A 20,393-nucleotide genomic window follows, 5' to 3' on the forward strand; every position below is an offset into this window, starting at 1 on the left:
TCTTTTCATAGGGAAGAGATGTGGGGTACCTAATTGCTCACAGCAGAGCACATTAAGGTGGGCTCAAGCCGGGTTGTTACCCATTAAATGTTTTATTATAAATGCTCTGGTGGCACCTGCAGCAGTGAGGGATGCTTCCTGATTGCCTAGGACTTGAGGGTTAGTAGCACTCCCCTCCCCCAGGCCCACAGGGCTTTCAGCAGAATGGCCACAGGCTCGAGCAGGTCAAAGGTGGATTTCTGCGCATTGCTTGTAGAATGTCACATACCATTAAGGGCATGTTGCTACTAAAGTTGTCCCAAAGTTTTGTGGTCAAACTGTTTGGGAGCAAAAGTGAAGGTAAAAATAGGCTACTATGTATTAAAGAACATTTGGAATTCCCAGTATTCAAGAAAGGGCAGGTATTGATACATATTGTTCCCCTCCTGTTCCCAGTGTCTTGTCTGCTCCCTGGTATACTAGCAGAAGTTTGGAGGGCAAGACTTCACTAGGGAGGTGACTGGCTTAATGCGATGGACAAATCCAAAATGTTTCACATTTACTAACGTGTGAAAGTTTTCAGCTGCCTGTGCATAGTTTTATTCATATGCACAGTATTATTAATTTAAATTGCTGTATTGAGTAGGGCGACTACCAGGAGTTTACGAACCAAGACACCTTGTAGCGGTGAGTGTTGCCATGCTGTAAGGATATTAAGTTTAAATACGACTGCCAGGTCCCGCTGGAGTGTCAGCCAATTGGCCACTTTTGGGTTTCAAGATGAGTTCAAAGGGTATAGGAGGGGTGATGGCAAAGAAAAACCTGCGCCGATTCAGCTTTTGGGTCTGGTGGTGGTTTGACTGCATGGTTTTAGCATCTAACCCAGTTGTGTTCAATCAACCTTCCGTCCTTCTGTGGTTGTTAAAGTGAATATCAGTAGCGGGATAAGAAATATCTCTGATCCAGCGGCAACATGTGTACGGGAACACTTGCTCTTAAAAAAAAAAACACAAGGGTCATGCTCCAAAAAGCGCTATATACAGATAGCTGGGAAAGGATGTATGGCGGGCTGGATAATTTTTACTTCTACCTGCATTTGGCACATCTTGTCAGGAGTCAAAGGTATTGCACTTCAGCCAGGCAATGTTAACACCCACCCACCCCAAGCCAATTATTTAGGGTCATCTTGGGCCTCATATACACAGCCCAGTATTAGGCCCCTGGGTTTGTCAGCGTCGTGAATTACTAAATTCAACTGAACAAGAGGCGTGACCGTGGTTTACACTAGCAGAAGTTTGGGAGTGCAAAACTCCACCTAGGGGGGTGGCTGGCTGAATTTGATGTGCTAGTCCAAAATGTTTCACAGCAACTGCAGGTGGGAGAGTGTCAGTTACCTGTACATAGTTCTCGCAGATACACCGTATCATATTCATTTAAATAATCGCTTTAGTTGCAAGTGGTAAGCGTGAGATTCCCTCAATTTCCGCAACTGCTCACATTGTCAGCAACAAAGCTGCCTGGGAGGTCTGGGTGCAGTCACCACAGATTAAACTGAACAGGCAACAGCTTGGCAGAAAAGGAGGGATGTTGAATCGTTTGCCCACTTAGCAGTATGACTATTGCACAGGAGGATGGAGGGTGATTCAAGGGACACAGGTGGTGTGACGGCAACGCAAGACTGTCAGCTTATGCTGGGTAGGAGGTTCCGTTTCACCAACAAGAAGAGTGCCAAGTGGCAAACCCAGAAAATATGTTAAAGATACGGGTGTTTCTGGCATTACGTCGGTGTAGAGCCATTCTCAGTTAGAGGTATGCCCAGGTGAAAATTGTGTGCTGCTTAAGGTTCTAATGACCAGTGCGGTTTATGGTATTTTTTCAAGGGGACGAGATATGTTAGGCACTTAACCGCTTACAACGTAGCACATTTAAGTGGGTGTTGTTTTATTGCAAGTTGCAACGGAAGATTCCCTTATTACACCAGCAGCTGCGCACATGGCAGCAGTACGCAGCCTGGGAAGTCTGGAGGTGAATACCACAGATTAAACTGTAAAGGCAAATTACTGTACGACAGGAGGGATAATGCAAGTACACGAAGACTCCCTTGCTTAATGTCACATATTCCATGGCGGGATAGTCACCAATTGACACTGGGAGCCTTAGATTCTAATAGTATAATTGGTAATATACACACGTCTCCGTGAACTCGTGGGGTATGTAGTCCCACCCTGAAGTGCAGAATGCAAAAGAACTGCACATCGCCACTATTTTGAGTGTGGCAGATGCAACAATTTGATCCCTGCTAAAGCAAACCAAGGTTATTAGGGTCAGATGCACAACATACAACCGTTCACTCCAGCCTCACTGGAGGAGTCTGTTAGCAGAGGTATGGAACGGGACATCTTGCGCCAGGGTGCAGTCATTGCACGGGCGACACAGCAGATAGTCTGCTGTCATACGAGGCTGCTTGCGGGCTAGGAGGCCAGGCAACGTAGCAGAACCAATCCTAAGGACCCCTCTCCCCCACCAGACTGCCTGAGAATGTGTGGACATGAATGAGGCCCGGGAAATTGCAGGTGGCAGGTAAGAATACAGCTGTGTTGGTGGGGGGCTCTTTAGGCGACGGAGCCCCTGCCAGTGCTGTGGCGGAGTTACAGGGCGATCTGGAAGCAGTATGGGTACAAAGGATACCTCTGCAAGAGCACAATAGGGGTGCCAGAACCAAATTCCAGGAGCCTCATGGGAGGGTCCTGGAACAATTACGTTGGCGCCCCATTAGACCTTCTGGCGGTTGTGGGCCTGAACAACCGGGGGCTTGCCCTGCTACTCTCCGCCCTGAAAGGGGCATGAGTAATAAGGGACCAATGTGTCACATGATCCAGTAAGGGGATCACCCTTATAAGGGTAATGCTGATTGGGGTCTCCACAGTGCTTGGCTCTTCAGGCGGGCAGGGCAGCATAGTTTGGTACAGCTGCCTGCCCTTGGATCGCCCGTAAATTAACCCAGCATATTTGCATACTTTTGAATGGAATAAACCTGCGGTAATATTTTCTCCAAACAAAAGTTGTGTTGTGTGTTTATTCATGCATGCCTACTCTGTTGTGGTGTGGGTGGGGTGTTGTGCCTATAATGGGACTAGAATCTGACAGACAGCATAGCTCTCTTGTAAGAATCCTGTAACTTGGGCCATAACTCCTCTCCGAGACTCGAACCTGTGAGATAGGTTTAACTGCATGAGATCTGCGATTGCACTTTCTGTGTTATAAAGAGGAATAGCTTGCAAAATGAGTCATAACCTGTAAATCGTATATTGTCTGGGAGATAGCACAGCATTTAAGGCCCCCGTGGGATAGTTCTGCTGTGAACCCAGAGCCTATAAACTTTCTGTTGCTTGCCTTTCTGTCATTTTTAGGGCGGAAAACGCCAAGACGGCCCTGAGACCCACATAAAAGTGAGGTCTATCTACAATATCATTCTTTTGTTACCAGAAATCACTCTTTAAAATCGTTTGTATGTTTACCCCTGGAAATACTCCAAAAACTATAAAGTTAGCAGAACCTTGATCGTTTATTAAGAGGCACCAGATTTTTTGAGCTTTTTCATGAAACTAAATAAAAGGTTTTTCTTTATTTAACCCTGCTTGCCCTCCCCGGGATTGCTAAATGCTGCTTAAAAAGTCTGCCCATGAGCTTAGGGGGCGGCTTCAAACAGCTGCAATCAAGGGGGCGCCAGGTGAAGTTATTGTGAGTACCATAAAATCGTATGCAATGTTGACTGAACCTTGGGAGCGGCTATTTTATTGGGACTTGGAACAAAAAAAACGCAATTACTGGAATCGTAAAAATTTGGTGCGTAAGGTTGAAAGACGAGCTAGCTCGTTGTTATCTTTGGTCGACGGCCAATGAAAAGGGCTCTTTCACCAGCTGAGCAAACAACAGCCAATGAGAGCTTGGAGGCAATCCAAAATGTCACGCTTGAGTTAGAGCGAGACAAAGGATAATAAGGCTGCCACAATTCATGACCCTGCGGTTAATATCACAAAGACGTTATTTATCTATTAGATTAGGGTGTAGGGTGCTGAAAGGAAGGTGGCGGTCAAGCGAGCCAGGGAGGGAACAGAAGGGGGTGTCAAACTGATATAAGGAGGACCTGAGGGTTATTTCTGTTACTTGAAAAAGACGTTCAACAAGTACTAGGCTCTCAGAGCTCGAAAGGAACAGGGACTGACCCATCTGCGAGACCTTCAGTAGCTATGAGAGGGGTTGTACAGTCCACAGGGTTCTTTGTCCTGTGCGCGGTGACGCTGTGCAGAGCTGGAGACACCTGCCCAGGTGAGCAAACCACACACAAGCACCTGCCAGCAAACCTTTCTGCAATGAGCCTTGCATCATTTCCTTGAAGAAGCGTTTTTACCTCAAATGCGTTTGATGCTAAAACTATACAAAACCCCAACACTTGGTTTTAAGCAATCCAATTGAAACTTGGATCAAAATTAAGCAGTGTGAATTTTTAGGAACCCCTAGAGACTTTCCTGCGGATTTATGATTGCTCATCTTTCAATTGCATACGTTCATTCATTCCACCATCCTTATTTCTTCATCCACTAATGCATACAGTCATTAATTCCTTCATTCTCATTTCTTCATCCACTTTTGTATACGTTCATTCATTCCTCCATCCAAATGTCTTCCTCCATTATTGTATACATTCTTTCATTCCTCCATTCTCCTTTCATCCACTATTGCATACATTCATTCATTCCTCCATCCTCATTTCTTCATCCACTACTACTGCATACAGTCATTTATTCCTCTATTCTCATTCTTCATCCACTGTTACATACATGCAAGCATTCATTCCTCCATCCTCATCCACTACTGCATACATCCATTCAATCCTCCATCCTCATTTCTTCATCCACTACTACTGCATACAGTCATTTATTCCTCTATTCTCATTCTTCATCCACTGTTGCATAGTAAAGTATCCCTCTATTCTCATTTCTTCATCCACTGTTACATACATGCAAGCATTCATTCCTCCGTCCTAATCCACTACTGCATACATCCATTCATTCCTCCATCCTAATCCACTACTGCATACATCCATTCATTCCTCCATCCTAATCCACTACTGCATAAATCCATTCATTCCTCCATCCTAATCCACTACTGCATACAGTCATTCATTCTTCCATCCTCATTTCTTCATCCAGTACTGCATACATTCATTCCCCACTTCTCTAATTTATTTGAATTCATAGACCATGCATGGCTACATCTCTAGATGCTACATATGGGGTTGCGAGGAAAGCCTTAGCGCCTCAGTCCAAGACATCTCAATAATCACAGGTATCACTTGACGGCCATCTCTCTTGGACTGTGTATCTTGGAAGGATGATAGCAAGCTTGAGTAATACACAGTCGAGGTAGTGCGAGGGTAGGTGAAGGGAGTGCCTATTTCCCTCACACTGAATCTCGAACTATTGCTGCACATGGTTGTGTGTGTCCGAGGAGGCAGATGCTGCCGCCGCTTATCCTGTGGCTTCGCTGTACATGGATGCTTGTTGCACACATTGTACATGTTCTCTGACTGGGGATAGAGATCCTGCTGCATCCTGTCTTCTTACAGTTCTTTGTGTGTATATAATGGTATTTGTGTAGTGCAAACTTAGCTGTAGAGGCTCTAGCCCTCTGAACAGAGATGAGAGGCCAGGACTGATGTTCATGATAGTTCCGGAGGTGGCAGGAAGCAGTGAGTTCCTATCCTGTAGGGTGCTCTTTGAAGCGTCTCTTCAGCTTGTTCTAAAGTGCAGGAGGGGCTGGAACATGTTGATACTTAAGTTGTTCATGGTCCTGGGTGTATTGATGGAAAAGACCTGCTTTTGGATCCTTCCTTCTTGCATTCCTTTGTTTCAAGCCTCACAATCTCCGTACTTCTGGTCTGGGTTTCCCACCAGAAGTGTTTTTTTGGACACTTATGCAGCGTTATTACCCATACTGGACCAGTGTTGAATGTTAGTGAATGTTGCTGAACACAAGCCGGCCTCACACACAAATCAGGTTCGACATGGGCATTAGCAGAGCACATTTCCCTCACTCACAGAGCATCAGAGTCCCACATAGGCATTAGGTGCCCCAGCATGCCTTACGTAAATGGAAAACAATGAGAAAGATGAGAAGGGAAGCTACAGAAGAAAGGAGGTTCACTTTTTCTTTAATCTCAGACATTTCCTCCCACTGCACTGCTCTCTTATGTTCAACTCCCTGCTCTGATTATTCCCTACCTCCCTTGCTCTACAGTCAGGTTTGTGCTAAGAAAAACTGCACATGCAAGCATGCCTACCACTCAAGTTTCCCCAATGCATGCTTCCCTCTCACACACAGAACAGGTAGCACAAGGACAGTAACAGTGCAAGCTTCCACGCGAGCATGCGCAGTATCGGAGACTTGCAAGAGATACATATAGACACTCTCTTTTATTTAACATCCTGAGACTTGGGTCCCTCTAGATCCTCTCTACAGATTGCAAGCAGGGTTGGTATAAATCCCTATATAGTGTACTTATATAAGGACCTGGATACTATGGCTATGTTTGTGGAAGAGGTGTGGCAGCAGCCAGGGCAGTGACTCAGGATCCTAGGGCTCATGGTTTGATCCCCGGTGCCGGCGGCGTTCAGCCCAGCATCATGTGACTCTGAGCAATAGCTTGCTTAATCTTCCTGACGACCCCCAGTGCCGGGACACCTCTCCGGAGGTAGCTGTGTGTTTACCAAATATTGGACATTTACATTAATGTTGTCCAAGGGTGCGCTGGGTCTTTGGGGCAGTCTGATGTTTGTGAATGCCTACAGCTGCATTTCCTGAGGCATACAAGCAGGGTGGGTTTGGAGGTGAGGACTTTTTAGGGAGACTCTGGCCTTTTAGGCGTCAGAATGGGTTATTATGATCACTCCAATGGGTAGGCCTTCTGGGTTAGAGCTCGTAGCTCGTGGTATCTGAGCATCAGGGCTCGTGGGTCACATCCAGGTCACGTGGCCTGTAGTGATCTCACTCCTGAGGTAGGACTTCGGTAGCAGGGTTCAAGAGTGATGGCACTTCCTGGTCACATGGCCCTTGGCCTAGGGAGAGACATCCCTTCCTGGGAGGGACTTCTGTGACGTTTTTACGGTTCATGGAAGGTATTCTTTCTTACCACTCACGTTGATGTGAATAGGTGAAGCTTAGGTGAAGATATGTGGGTTTTCAAAAGTGTAAATATCAAGCAAAATTAAGAGTGGGGAAAAGCGATATTACCAGATGATTGCGCATTGTTAATAACCTTATAAATAGATAAGAAAAATGTTTTGACAAACGAGATTGTTACTTCTGAATGAAACTTTATGCAACTTGGAATGTATTTTATTATGTAGTTGTATCGAAAAAATGCTTGTTGTTGGATGTAAATTAATGAAAGGCCGATGTAACTTGAAGTCATCTATAGCTTTTACTGACCTGCATAATGACTAGCAACTTCCTATTGGACAATATCAATTGAGAAAGGACTCACGCAATCGTGAAAGCTAATCTGGGATTCCATTATTGTACTTGTGTTAGTCAGAACAAAAAAGTTGCTAGCATATGCGCCAAGAATTTTCAATTCTATTAACCCCTTCCCCGCTCATGACGGAATCGCTCCGTCATGAGCCACGGTTGCCGTGTGCTCATGACGGAACGGTTCCGTCATGCCACGACCGTTGGCGGCCGCTCCGACCACGCGGCGCTGTTTCCCCGCCTGTGCGGGGGGACAACGCAACTGGGCGGAGTCATGACGGAACCGTTCCGTCATGAGCACAGCTCAACCGTGGCTCATGACGGAGCGGCTCCGTCATGAGCACAGCGCCACCGCGCTGCCCCCCCGCCCCCCCAGCGCCGCGGCGGAATTCCCGCCGCGGCGAAGGGGTTAAGGACACTAGGCGAAGATTATGCTTTCTCTTTCTTTACTGATAAAATTTCAGCAGCCAATGAAAACGTTCAACATTTGTATTTACAAAAAAATAGATTTCCCATAATGCCATGGTGCATGTCCACCAATTACAGCCTTTCTGTCCCTATAAACAGGACTCTCCATGTAACAATATCCTCTTTCTTGGCCATTAACATCTGCAACCGTCCAACGTCGACAGCTCTACAGGTGGTCCTATCCGAGTTCAACGAGAGTTCAAACGTGAACCAGGACACGAAGTGTCAACTTAGACCAATAACTTGGAGAAGGATCACTCCCCTTTTTGTTCTGCACCTGAAACAGAAAGAGAACGAGTAATAACTGTGGAAAAAAACATCCATACATAAGGGCGGGTGATAAATCATAATTGTTATGATAATCACATAGTGGGCGGGATAATCCTCGCCTCTGTGTCCCTAATAGAACGAATTTTTTTTTTTGCAAATGCTAGCAAATTATTTATTCTATTACAGGACAGTAGGCTTCGGATTATGCTAGTTAATGCTTCTCTAAAGCCAAAGATGAAATATTGCCCACAGGTTTTTAATAAAACTGTTTAAACATAGAAGCAGAAGACCAATCAGCTGATAGGATTATATTGTACACTTTTGTACCTAACATATACAACTTTGACGCCATTGCGCCTCTCACTGAGTGAGCAACAAACACTTGTATGTCAATACCAGCCTCTGCCATGACCGATCTCAGCCATCTTGCAATAGTGGCAGATGTTACAGGCTTGAAAGGTTTTTGTAACACAATTAATACTCTTGTACAACCCTCCGACGTTTCGGTTGAGTGGATTCTTCATATGCCTTTAAACATGTAACTACACACAGTTTATCATTAGACGGAAAAGCATTATATTCGATGGAATGTGAAAACGTTTTAGTTCGAGCAGAAATAGTAAAAGAAACCCCTTCCGGGGAGAATACTCTACCTGTCAAGTCAAGAACTCTCGCGTCAGAGACATATCGATAATAAGATAAGCATAGGAGCATGGGCAATTTCACCGACAATTGTTTTTTAGATAACTGCAAATTGTCTGTCCATCTTTCAAACAATTCTAAGACTTTATAAACATCCCATAAAAAAGAATACTTCGCCTTATGTGGGTTCGCTACTCAAATCCCTTTGAGCAGTTTGCATATTAATGGGTGCATCCCTACCAGTCTGCCATCCACATGGGCCTGTCCCCCTGAGATGGCAGATCGAAAATTGTTCACAGACCTGCCTGTTGACCCTTCTGAGGCTTTGTGAGAAAGGAAATTTATCACCTGAGATAATTCTGCCTCCACAGGATACACATGCTTTTCCATGCACCAACCCATTAAGCCTCGCCATGCTGACGAGTACCATTTACTGGTGGAAGGGGCCCAGGCTTGCTGGATGAAATCTGAAGCTGCTTCCGAAATTACTGGCAACGTTCACTGTTGCCTGAAAGCCTCCAGGCCATCAGGAATAGCTGCTTCGACAGTACTAGTGGATGCAACTTCCCCTGATGGCCCTGGAGCATTGTCGGGCACCACAGAAGAAGGAGAGGACAGTCTCACACCAACTCCAACAGCATGGGGAACCAAGGTTCAACTATCCACTGGGGGGTGACCATGAGGATCTCCGCCTCTTGACAAGATATCTGGTTTGCCACCCTAGGGATAGGGACCAAAGGAGGGAACGCATAGTTCAAGGTTGTTGACCAGTATTGTGAGAAGCCATCCGTGGCCTTCGCTAGAGGGTCTGGTCTTCAGCTTAAGAAGATCTCTAGTTGGCGATTGAGCCTGGAGGTGAACAGGTCCATCGCACATGGACCCCAGATTGAGTCAATCGCTTTAATCCTTCAAGTTATGAGAGTTCCAGTCCGCTACTGTGTTGGCTTGACCAGGTAAGTATTCCGCTATCACTGAAATCTGGTGAGAGGGGCAATAGTGCCAGAAATCATTGGCGATCTCCACCAACATTGAGGACCTCGTGCCACACAGCTTGTTGATATATCACACCGCTGATATATTGTCCATCCAAAGAAGGATACAGCAAGATAATGACTTGAGATCGAGGGTCCAAATCACAAATGAATCCACCAGAAGTTCTAGGCAGTTGATGTGAAGGTACAATTCCTGAAGAGACCATCTGCCCCCTGTAGATACTTCTCTACAGCGAGCCCCCTTCACCCCAATTGCTGGCATCCAACTTTATCACAATCTCCGAGAGAGAACAGAATATTGCCCTGGCGTTCCAGGCATCCATGTGGGCTAGTCACCACTGGAGCGCCTCCCTGACGCTCACAAAGACATGACTTGTTTGGATAAGGTTACTTTCAGTTCCTTCTTCAAGTCTCGTAATTTTGATTTCGGAATTTGTAACTGTGCCGTCTGTGAGTTGATTACAAATTCCAGAAATTTTCTTGATTGGGTTGGACACAGGAATTGTTGATGGCAAACCTCAGCTCCTGTAGCAGGGAGAGTGTTGTCTGTAAGTGAAGCGATGCCAGGGAGAGCGACGTAGCCATGATGAGAATGTCATCTATATATATATTTGTAGCCGCATACCTTGCTCTCTGATATGGGCCACTGCTGGTTTCATCAGCTATGTGAAACACCAGGGAGCCGAAAACACCAGAAAGGAAGGACCAAATATTCCAGTCATCTGTCCTTCCACTGGAATTGTAGGAAATGCCGGTGCGCCGGAAGGATTGGCACAGTTAAATATTCGTCCCTGAGGCCCAAACGGACCATCCAGTCTCCTTCCCGTAATAAATCTGCCAACAGATACAAACCTTCTATCTTGAAGTGTCTGTAGCTGACAAACTGATTGAATACTTTTAGGTTGAGGACTAATCTGTGTCCACCTCCTCTCTTCTGTACTAGGAAGACGTTGCTGCAGAAACCCCTGGGGCTGTTGTCGCAAATTACCACCGCGTTCTTCTGCAGAAAGTCTCCTATTTTTGTGTCTATAAAATCGCTGTCTTGTTGGGGAAAATGTAACTGGTGGGGAGGAAACTCCTTGTCCAAAATCTGGTAAAAGTATATGTGGAAACCCTGAATGGTTTGCAGAACCACACACACAACCATACACACACACACAACCACACACACACAACCAACCACAACCACACACACACTCCCACACACATACAACCACACACACAACCATACACAACCACACACACAACCACACACAACCACACCCACACCCACAACCACACACAACCACACACACACACAACTACACACACAACCACAACCACACACACAAAGGGAGGAAACAACTGCAGCAGGACCTTCGGCTCAATCAGGACAGCAGAACCACCGGAAAAGGAACCCCTCGGCACGACCTGGGCAGCAAGAAGTTGTCACTGGAGACATCGTGATCCTATGAACAATAGTGTCATCAATGATCTAATCCAAACTGTAAATTGTGACAAATAACATCCCTATATATTGCAGCACCACAAAAACAGCAACAAGCATTGGCATAGCCAATAGGTCTCGCCTTTGGGACCTTATAAGTGTTTTCCCATGCAACAGTTGTTGTTGCAACAAGGATATTGTGCTGCATAACTAAATACTTATAAGGTCCCAAAAGCGAGACCTATTGGCTATGCCAATGCTTGTTTGCATTTGAGGTGCAAATCGGAAATTGAGAGAGGCAACCCCTGCTCACCAATTCCGACTTGTACTGTCTGCATTTTATGCATTAACTTCGAAAAACACTGAGTTACATGCATATATTTTAAACACTTCAAACAAAAGAAAATGTGTTAGGCTCTGTATTGGGCCAACCCAGCACTTCATGATATGACCCTCGGTGCACTTCTTTTTACACAAATGTATTGTTCTAGAAAGCTCTGATGCAAGAATGATGTGCATTCCTGTCATTACAGTGCAACCCTATGGCACACTTGGATAACCACATTTGTATTACTCCAGATATAGCAACACTCAGTTTGTTTAAATTTGTTTTCATTAAAGGTTTAAATGACGTTTAAGTATTTGCAGATTAAGTTAGTGGCCTGCCAGAGCATTGTTTGCTCTCTAATTTCTCTACACACACACACACACACACACACACACACACACACGCACGCGCGCGCACGCACACACACACACACACACACACACGCATATTCACTGAAAAAAACACAGGTTTCAGGGACGTTATAGTTAGGAATTTGCATTTAGAACCTTAGAAATTCACAGAAAAAAACATAGGTTACAGGAACGTTATAGTTAGCTTGCGATTTCATTTGTACAGAAGCTGTAAAATTCAGCCATTATTGTTAGCTGAGCTAACTATATCTCGCGCCCCCGCAATGCACTGCTGAGGATGTCACATATCACTCATGACATGGTCAGTGACTCAGTGGTAACATCACTCATGACATCTTAAATAAGATCATTGATGACATGATCCACATAATTGTCAATTGTTTGAAAACAAAATGCCTTGGTAGTCCCTGTGAGACCCCCTGAGCAGGCATAGGGGGTCAGGGTGTTTCTACTCTGACCCCTTTTCTTAATTGTTTAATTTTTTTTCACCTTTTTTCTAAGGGTGGGCGGACAACTCCGTTCCGCCCACGGAATGTGCGAAGATTTGCCCTTCCGCGATAATAGGCGGAGAAACAGGGCAAATCTCCTCACACTCAGGGCATAACGGAAGTTGTCCGCCCGTCCTATTAAATACATAAAAAATACAAGTTTAAATAAGCTTACCTGATCGGCGGCGTCCCCAGGCTTCAAACCTCTTCCAGAGCGTCTTCTTCTGAGAACTGCGCATGCAGAAGAAGACGCGCTGGAAGAGGTTTGAAGCCTGGGGACGCCGCCGATCAGGTAAGGTTATTTAAACTTGTATTTTTTTATGTATTTAATAGGGCAGGCGGGAGGCGGGATATGCGTAAGGGAACTATGCTGAGAGTGCGGAGATTGGTTCCATCTCCGTGCCTCTCCGCTTAGGTCCCTTACGCATATTACTCCCACCCTTACTTTTTTCTCATGACTTGGTGTAACCGAGTCACAAGATGGCTGCCAACACATCCTGGTTTGAAGTGTTGACAGCCACTCAAATCTCAGGCACGAGACTGGGAGTGTTCGCGTATCCACTTCAGCCATATTTGCATATTTTTTTTTAGAAATGTTTACATTTCTCAGGAACTACTGAATAGATTTACACCCTTTAACGAAAATAGTGCTTTCTTAACCAAAAGCTACCTTTTTACCAAATTTGGTGTAATTCAGTTCAGCAGTTCAGGCAGTAGCCGTGTCTAAAGTTTCCTATGGAAATTACCATGGAGAAAAAGCGTTTTGGGATCCCCTTTTTCTCGGCCCTCACTTGACCAATCACCCTGAAATGTTCCAGACTGCAGCTAAAGTGCGTGGGCCATTAGTTTTGAAACTTTTACAAAGATTCTTCAAATGGTTTTAAAGATATTGACAAAGGAAAAAAACGTGTTTTGACTAGAAACAACGTCCTAACTATAACTACCTATTGGTGACCACCCGTAGGTCATATACATATATGACCTACGGGCAGTCGCCTGTAGGTAGTAATAGTTAGGACCAACGTTTCCATAGGAAAAGTGTTTCTTGTTTTGCCCATAACTTTGGCGACCAGTGGTTGCCGGCATGATTTGCGGGTGGTGGGGTGGGGCAGGCGTGGAGAAATGGAAAACAAAAACCCCCCCAAAAATGATACACCTTCCTTTCCGCCGGGTCCCCCGTCTCTGCTCATTGCCCCTGCTCTCCTCCTGGGACAGGACACCAGGAAGAACAGCCAGGTTGCCCTGACCAATCACAATGCTGCAATGCAGTATTGTAATTGGTAAGCACCCAGGCTCCCCTGACCGATCACAACGATTCAGTTCAGTGTTGTGGTTGGTTTTGAAGATCCTGGTTTGACGCACAACCAGGGAATGGGGGCCTGGCTTGTTCTCCATGCAGGATGTAATGCAGTCCGCACGGAGAACGTGGGAAGTGCACATAACTGGTTTGGGCGGCCCGAGAGGGCTGACCAAACAGTCATTGCGCACTTAGGAGTGGGCAAACCACTCCTCCACCTACCTGCCCGCAACGGCAATATAAAATGATAATAACTCAAAGTTTCATTTTATAGTTCCTTTCCTTTACACTGCTCAAAAGCAGTGAGGCGACGCTCCTCCGCCATAGCGGAGGAGCCGCCACTGTAGGCGCCGCTTGACAGATCTTGAAAAAATGTTCACAAAACTTCAGTTTTTGGTTCAGCTGCTGTGTTGAAAGTTTCTGGGTGATCTGTCAAGCGAGGGCTTAGAAAAAAGAGTGTCCCAAAATGTTTTCCCCAAGTTATGTCTATGAGGTTTTTTCATTTTCTGACCACGGCTACAACCCGAACTGCTCAACGGAATTACACCAAATTTGGCAGAAAGCTAGATGTTAGTCCAGAAAGCATGCTTTTTGTGATTTGGTGTCAACCCGTTCAGTAATTTTCTAAAATATTTCACTTAACAAAATATAGATATCTGGGACGCGAATCCTTGCAGTGGACTCGCAAATCCTACTAAAATTTGAGTGGCTGTCAACATTTCAACCAGTAAGCATTGGCAGCCAGGTTAGGAATATCTTGACCCTCTAGATAGGGTGGGGGGGTCATACAGGGACCCTGCTGGGATTTCTAAGATATTGTATTTATTTTGCAGTGGATCCTCTGTAAAATTTTTAAAAAAAGACTGGTGGGCTCCCGCCTGTCTTTATCATTAAGCCATGGGGTGGGCCAAATCCTGTGGTCATGTTGTATGATAATTTGGCATCATTTGGCACCCCCTTTGCCCCAGGGGCAAACAAATGTAAACTGACATGGGGGAGGCCCTTATGGCCTCCCCCGCAGCCCTGGGGACTGCCATCTCCCCGGGCTTTATCTATAATGAAAGCGGGAGGCCGCACGATCCCCCTGCAGCCCCTGGGCTGCCACCTCCCCAAGGCTTAAAACTTAAATAATGCGGGGGCAGCACAGACCCCCGATAGCCCTGGGGACCACAACCTTCCTGGGGCATTCACTTTTATTAATGGGGGTGCTGCGCTGACCCCCCCAAAGCCCTGGGGACCGCCAACTCCCCAGGGCTGTATTACATATAAATGGGGGGGCCACGCATATCCACATCCAGCCCCAGGGACATTCACTTTCTATAATGTGGGCCACGCGGACACACCAACCCCCGGGGACCACCACCTCCCTGGGGCTTTATTAAAACTAAATGCAGGGGGCCTCGCGAAATTCAGTTTCAATAACAAGGGGGATCCCCTCCAGCCCTTGGGACCGCGACATCCCTGGGGCGATTACCAGAAACATTCAGGAGGCCTGTGTGGCCCCCGCAGCCCCATAGACCACCACCTCCCAGGTCTCAAATTATAAAATGGAGGGGGTCTGTTGTGGACCCCCTTCCTACCCGGTGGACTGGCGGATATGGGAATGTGATCACTGATAAATTGCTGGAGGTATTTCAGGAAGCACTCCAAAAATGGACGACTACCTGTAACTATGTGTCAGGTCCATATAGCATTGATTCCGAAACCCGGCAAGGATCCGGTAGATGCATCCTCCTTTAGACCACTTTAATTACTAAATGTTAATGTAAAAATACTAAGTGGAGTCCTGGCAGCATGGCTGCTCCCATATCATTCCTCATTAATACACGAGGATCAGTGCTGCTTAATTCCGCAGAGAAGTACCATGTATACAGACTAGCCCATGTTTTACATGCACCACACCTGAGTGAAGGCCTTGACATTCCTGGATATATTCAGCAGGCGTTTGATTCTGTCGACTGGGAATACCTGTGGTGCGTACTGAAGAAAGCAGGATTTGGCCCCAAAATCATAACATGGATTAAACTATTGTACACTGAACCAGGTGCAAGGGTGAGGACAGGCGACATGGTGTTGTTGCAGTTCCAACTACACTGTGGAACCTGGAACGGGTGTCCCCTGTCACCCCTACTATTTGCACTAGCCATGGAGCCCATGCTAGTGCTGTTGCGCCACACTCTGAAACCCTGGGGCTCCAGACGGGCGAGACGATGCATATTGCATCAATAAATGCTAATGATGCCCTGGTATACATGTGCAATCCAGAGGAATTGATTCCTGTGCTCTTCTGTGTTTTAGGGGCTTTTGTGGAGGTGTCCGGTCTTTTTGTGAGTGCCCACAAATTTCAGTTATTACCAGTTGGTGTCCTGACCGCGATGCGCCCGGAGGCACTTTCGGCAGTAGGATTTCCATGGGATGTGGAAGGTATACATTATTTGGGGATCAAGATTGCCTCCGAAATTAAAAAAATATATATATTTGTGGAGTATTGGAGGACTTGAGAGCATCGGTCAGTTTCTGGTGAGACTTCTCTTTATCGCTGATGGACAGGGTAGCACTTGTTGAAATTGTGCCTGTAACCTGCAAGGTGCATTGTACAAGATTACCCAAAAGTATTTTGTTGAGCTGGACAGTCTAATAGTGGATCTATTATGGGCTGCTAATAGAAAATGTATAGGGTTACCCATGCTGAAACAGACATGGAATTGAGCGTCCCAATGTAGAACTTTATTATTTAGCAGCACACCTTTAACATCTGATACATAGTTGGACAAGGAAGACAATTGGGAGAAAAGACTGCTGCAAGGTTCTCATGGACACCTTACACTGCCTGAACCGCTTATGTGTGGTGCTCGGATACAGGCGCATTTACCATATTTGATAATACATGTGAAACGGATGTGGGAACAGATGTGTAGGACTTACAGTTGGGCTTCTTGGCCCCCAAGGTCCCTCAGGAGTAAAGTGGTCTTCATTTCCCAACCAGGGGTGCACCTGGAGGTGCGTTTGCAGAGGGTTGGAGAAAGGGGGCGTGACCTCTGAAGACCTCTTAGCAGTCCCGCTGAGTGGGACTTACTGGAGGTAACAGGAGGGGTGATTGTGTACGTTTTTGTTTCCTATTTTAGCTCCCTGTGGAAAATTTGCTTGCACCTACAGGGAATGTCACTAAGCAGATTTGTGGCAAACTTTTTTTGAAGTTAGAACTTTACTCAGAAAGCCCGTCATCGGTTGTTTTTTGGGCAGCCCGCTTTGGCCATTGCTTGATAAAAGTGTCATTCACATCACAAATAAGCCATCAAGAACATTTCCTCTTTAAATTCATGCCTTTTAATTGGGTGTTACTTGTAGCATGTTGCCTGTAGTGAGGCCATCCATGTGCTTCAATGAGGAGGGTGTGCTATTTTTTTTTTATGTCACCTCTGTGGTCACAGCGAGACTTCACCCAATCCCATTGACGCATCATCACCAAGCTCTTGCTGAGTGCCTTGCTGGCCATTAGGGCTGCTATGTTGCTTCAGCGCTTCTACTCAGACTGACCATAACCACAGCATTGCTGGAGGGCAGAGAGTACCCGCAGCCCCAATGATCCATACTGTTGCAGGGAACATGCCTAGCCGAATGGCCAGTACTTTTGCACTACATCCCCAGTCACCAGATCTAGAGCCCTTCACACTATGTATAGAGGCAGTCAGTGGGGAGCTACAACACCCATGATTCATAAAACCATTTCCATTATTTTGCCACTCAGAGAGGGGGTGGCGTGCTGTGTAGCTTGCATCAATGGTGCCATGGCCAATCAAGATTAACGTGCTGTACAGTAACTGTCTGAAAAGCTGCTCACCTTTGCTCTCTCTTTGGTGCCTGAATCATACCTTACCACAGGCTCACCACAGGGCAATTATTGTAAAAACAAAACTGTAGTGCTGGGGCCCATAGTTTTTCTTAGGAGTCTTTTGCTGTTGCTACCAAATGCTGGGGGTTGTTGAATATCAGTTCTGCCTGGTCTCATGGCGACAAGGCGAGAACCTAAAGCAGTGAAAGTGTACCAAATGATACAGTGAATTATAAATGGGGATTTATCCTTTTGCAAAGTTGGATGTTTTGGGGCTTCTGTTGGAAATAGGGAGGTGGAGCTACCTACTATATGTTACTACATGTTCTCACAAAAGGGAACATCGAACCTCAAGAGCACGCAGACCCCAGCAGAGGAGGGCAGAGTGGCGATCAGACGAATGTATGATAATACCACGCATACCAACATACCGCAGTATTTTACATCGCGGTTTTGACAACGCAAGTCGTTACATCGACTTGCGTTGGAGGGAATAACTTGAAAGGTTTTTACATATTTTCTACTTATTGAAGCATACATGATGCCAAACAATATTATATTGTACTTAAGCTGTCACACAAATTAGCTAAATGTGTCTTGCATGAGGCCCAAAGATCCAAACGATCACATTGGATAGAGAGTCAGGGGTAGATGCAGGAAAAGAGAGGGCGAGAGGTTGTGATAGGGAAATCAATGAAAGCGACAGAAACTGAGAAATGGAGCCCCTTAGAAGGTATGGGCCATGGGCAGTTGTTTACTTTGCCCATTTCTTGAAAAGTTTCTGGGGCCGATGGATAAGCACAGTTTGAAATGACTTTCTGATTATGTCTCAGAGAGGACAGTGCAGAGTGCCTGCTGTGAGGGGTGAGTGAGTGTCTATTAAGGAGGTGAGTAGGAGACAGGAGATTCCTGCAGCACAGGTGTGCTGCTAGACACAGCTAGAGATTTAAAAGATCTTTTCACATTTAGAGATGTGCATAAGAAGGAATGTGAAGACATTCCTCGTAGGGAAACCAGGATGGGAGATTTTATGCAGATACTCGGTCCATCCCTAAGCACCTTAGATAATTAACACTATGCTGTGTGTAAAAATTGAAAATACAACTTTGTGACTTCAGAATGTTCGGAATGTATTTTTAACCACCCTGACATGTACTGGAAATTCTAATGTAACACCAAGGTCAACACTCCAAGCTAAATAGGGTAATAACTTGTTTCACAATCATGGACATTGGCACACTTGAACAAGCACTGGCACTGCCAATTTGGACTGCTTGCTTTGAGAGTCCACATTAAAACATTAAAAATAGTGCTGCAGTGGAACAAAATAAATACTATCTGTATACAATGCACCTATGAGCTAAATATTTAAAATGTGTGACAAACTAGTTTACTAATAAGATGTATTATACTGTATTGTATTGCAATATTTATGTAGTACTTATTACCCCTATGAGGGGCAGTGAAGTGCTTTACTATATGAGTAGCATGCTACACCATGTAAGGAGTGTGCTTGGAAGGATAATATCTTTGTTTTGACTATTTGTAGGAAGCGTTGCCATGTTGTGCATGATGACGGCCGAGATGCGGTTGTCATGTTATAGGATGCAGTGCATAGCAGTGTGTTGGAAGGTAAGGTGCGAGAGACAGAGGCACCATTTTATGGTTTCAGTATGCTGGTAGCTTTGAACAGCTCTGCAGGTCCATTTGTTGAATTTCATTTGATATAGTCTGCTTAGCTGGTTACTGCACTGGGTTGTGCAATCCGAGATTTTATGTATAGTTGTGATCTCCGCTGGCATGATTGGAGGGAGAGCGAAGCAGAGAGATGTTGTTGGTGGGGCTTGAAGTTCCTTAGGCAATGTGGGTAGTTTTGCCACTGCCCACAGTTAATAATCTCTTTCTTTGCAGGATTGAGATTTAGATGGTTAATCATCAGCCATGTGTTTATGGCATGAAGGCAGTCATCCAGTAGAGATCTTTAAGGTGTAAAATATTCTCTCAGGCATTGCAATGTGTTGCAATAGCAAGAGCCCAAAAACTTGATGTGAGAAAGTACTGCTCTGGAAGGAGCCAAAGCCCACTCTATGTATATTTAAAGAATTAGGAACAATAGGCCTTGTAGATAGCTGCACTAGAAATCCAACCCTATTAGGTAGACAGAGGTGGAGGCCTACATCTAAAAGAAGAAACAGAAGGAGGAAGGGGCTGAACAGTGAAAGGAAGGCTCTTAGTGGAAGTCCTCCACCCCAAAAGGAAGTTAAAAAAGAAAGCTGGTATGGAAGCCATGATATAGGCCCAAGAAAAAACAGGGTGAAATAAAACTCAAATAAATACTGGCATTCACCAGGTTGGGCCGTCAGACAGATGAATGCCACTGGAGGTAAAAAATTACGAGGAAATTGGTTCAAAGTAAGTGGTAATTAAAAGCAATTTTCGCAGGGTTGTTTATCTTAGGAATCACGTACTGACAGGTATTTTGTTTGTAGACATAGGATATTTTTCAGCTTAGCTTTTCTGTATTAACTAATATTGACTATATTTATGCATGGAAAATATTTAGGGTTCATTCTCTATTTTAACTCTTATTGACAAAGGGCAAATATTAATTTAGAGCATGTTAAGTTTAATTAAGTTACAGCAGATTAGTGAAAGGCAGTGTTTTTTTAAGGTACTGTTTAGTTAGTGAGTAAAGAACCCTGATAAAAACTTAACAGACCTTCAAAATTGCATTGTGATATCTGGATTTTGGAATGCCAATAATTATTAT

At 45.2% G+C, this 20,393-nt stretch overlaps 1 protein-coding gene and 1 long non-coding RNA gene across 3 annotated transcripts in view; one reads left to right on the forward strand and one right to left on the reverse strand.

Annotated features, from left to right (window-relative positions):
• The first annotated feature begins 4,041 nt into the window (after window positions 1-4,041).
• LOC146868566 (ficolin-1-like) overlaps window positions 4,042-20,393 on the forward strand; it is a 292,230-nt gene continuing 275,878 nt past the window's right edge. For both annotated transcript variants that reach the window (XM_085611321.1, XM_085611331.1), the window contains exon 1: window positions 4,042-4,308. In XM_085611321.1, coding sequence (XP_085467447.1) covers window positions 4,230-4,308 — 79 coding nt within the window. In that variant the 5' untranslated portion in view covers window positions 4,042-4,229. The remainder of the gene's footprint in view (window positions 4,309-20,393) is intronic.
• Window positions 7,361-20,393, reverse strand: part of LOC146868567 (uncharacterized) — a 77,045-nt gene continuing 64,012 nt past the window's right edge. Inside the window, exon 3 of the long non-coding RNA XR_014963028.1 lies at window positions 7,361-8,254. This is a non-coding gene — a long non-coding RNA (uncharacterized LOC146868567). The remainder of the gene's footprint in view (window positions 8,255-20,393) is intronic.

The sequence above is a fragment of the Triturus cristatus genome, chromosome 1_2 (genome assembly GCF_964204655.1).
Source record: "Triturus cristatus chromosome 1_2, aTriCri1.1, whole genome shotgun sequence".
NCBI lineage: Eukaryota > Metazoa > Chordata > Amphibia > Caudata > Salamandridae > Triturus > Triturus cristatus.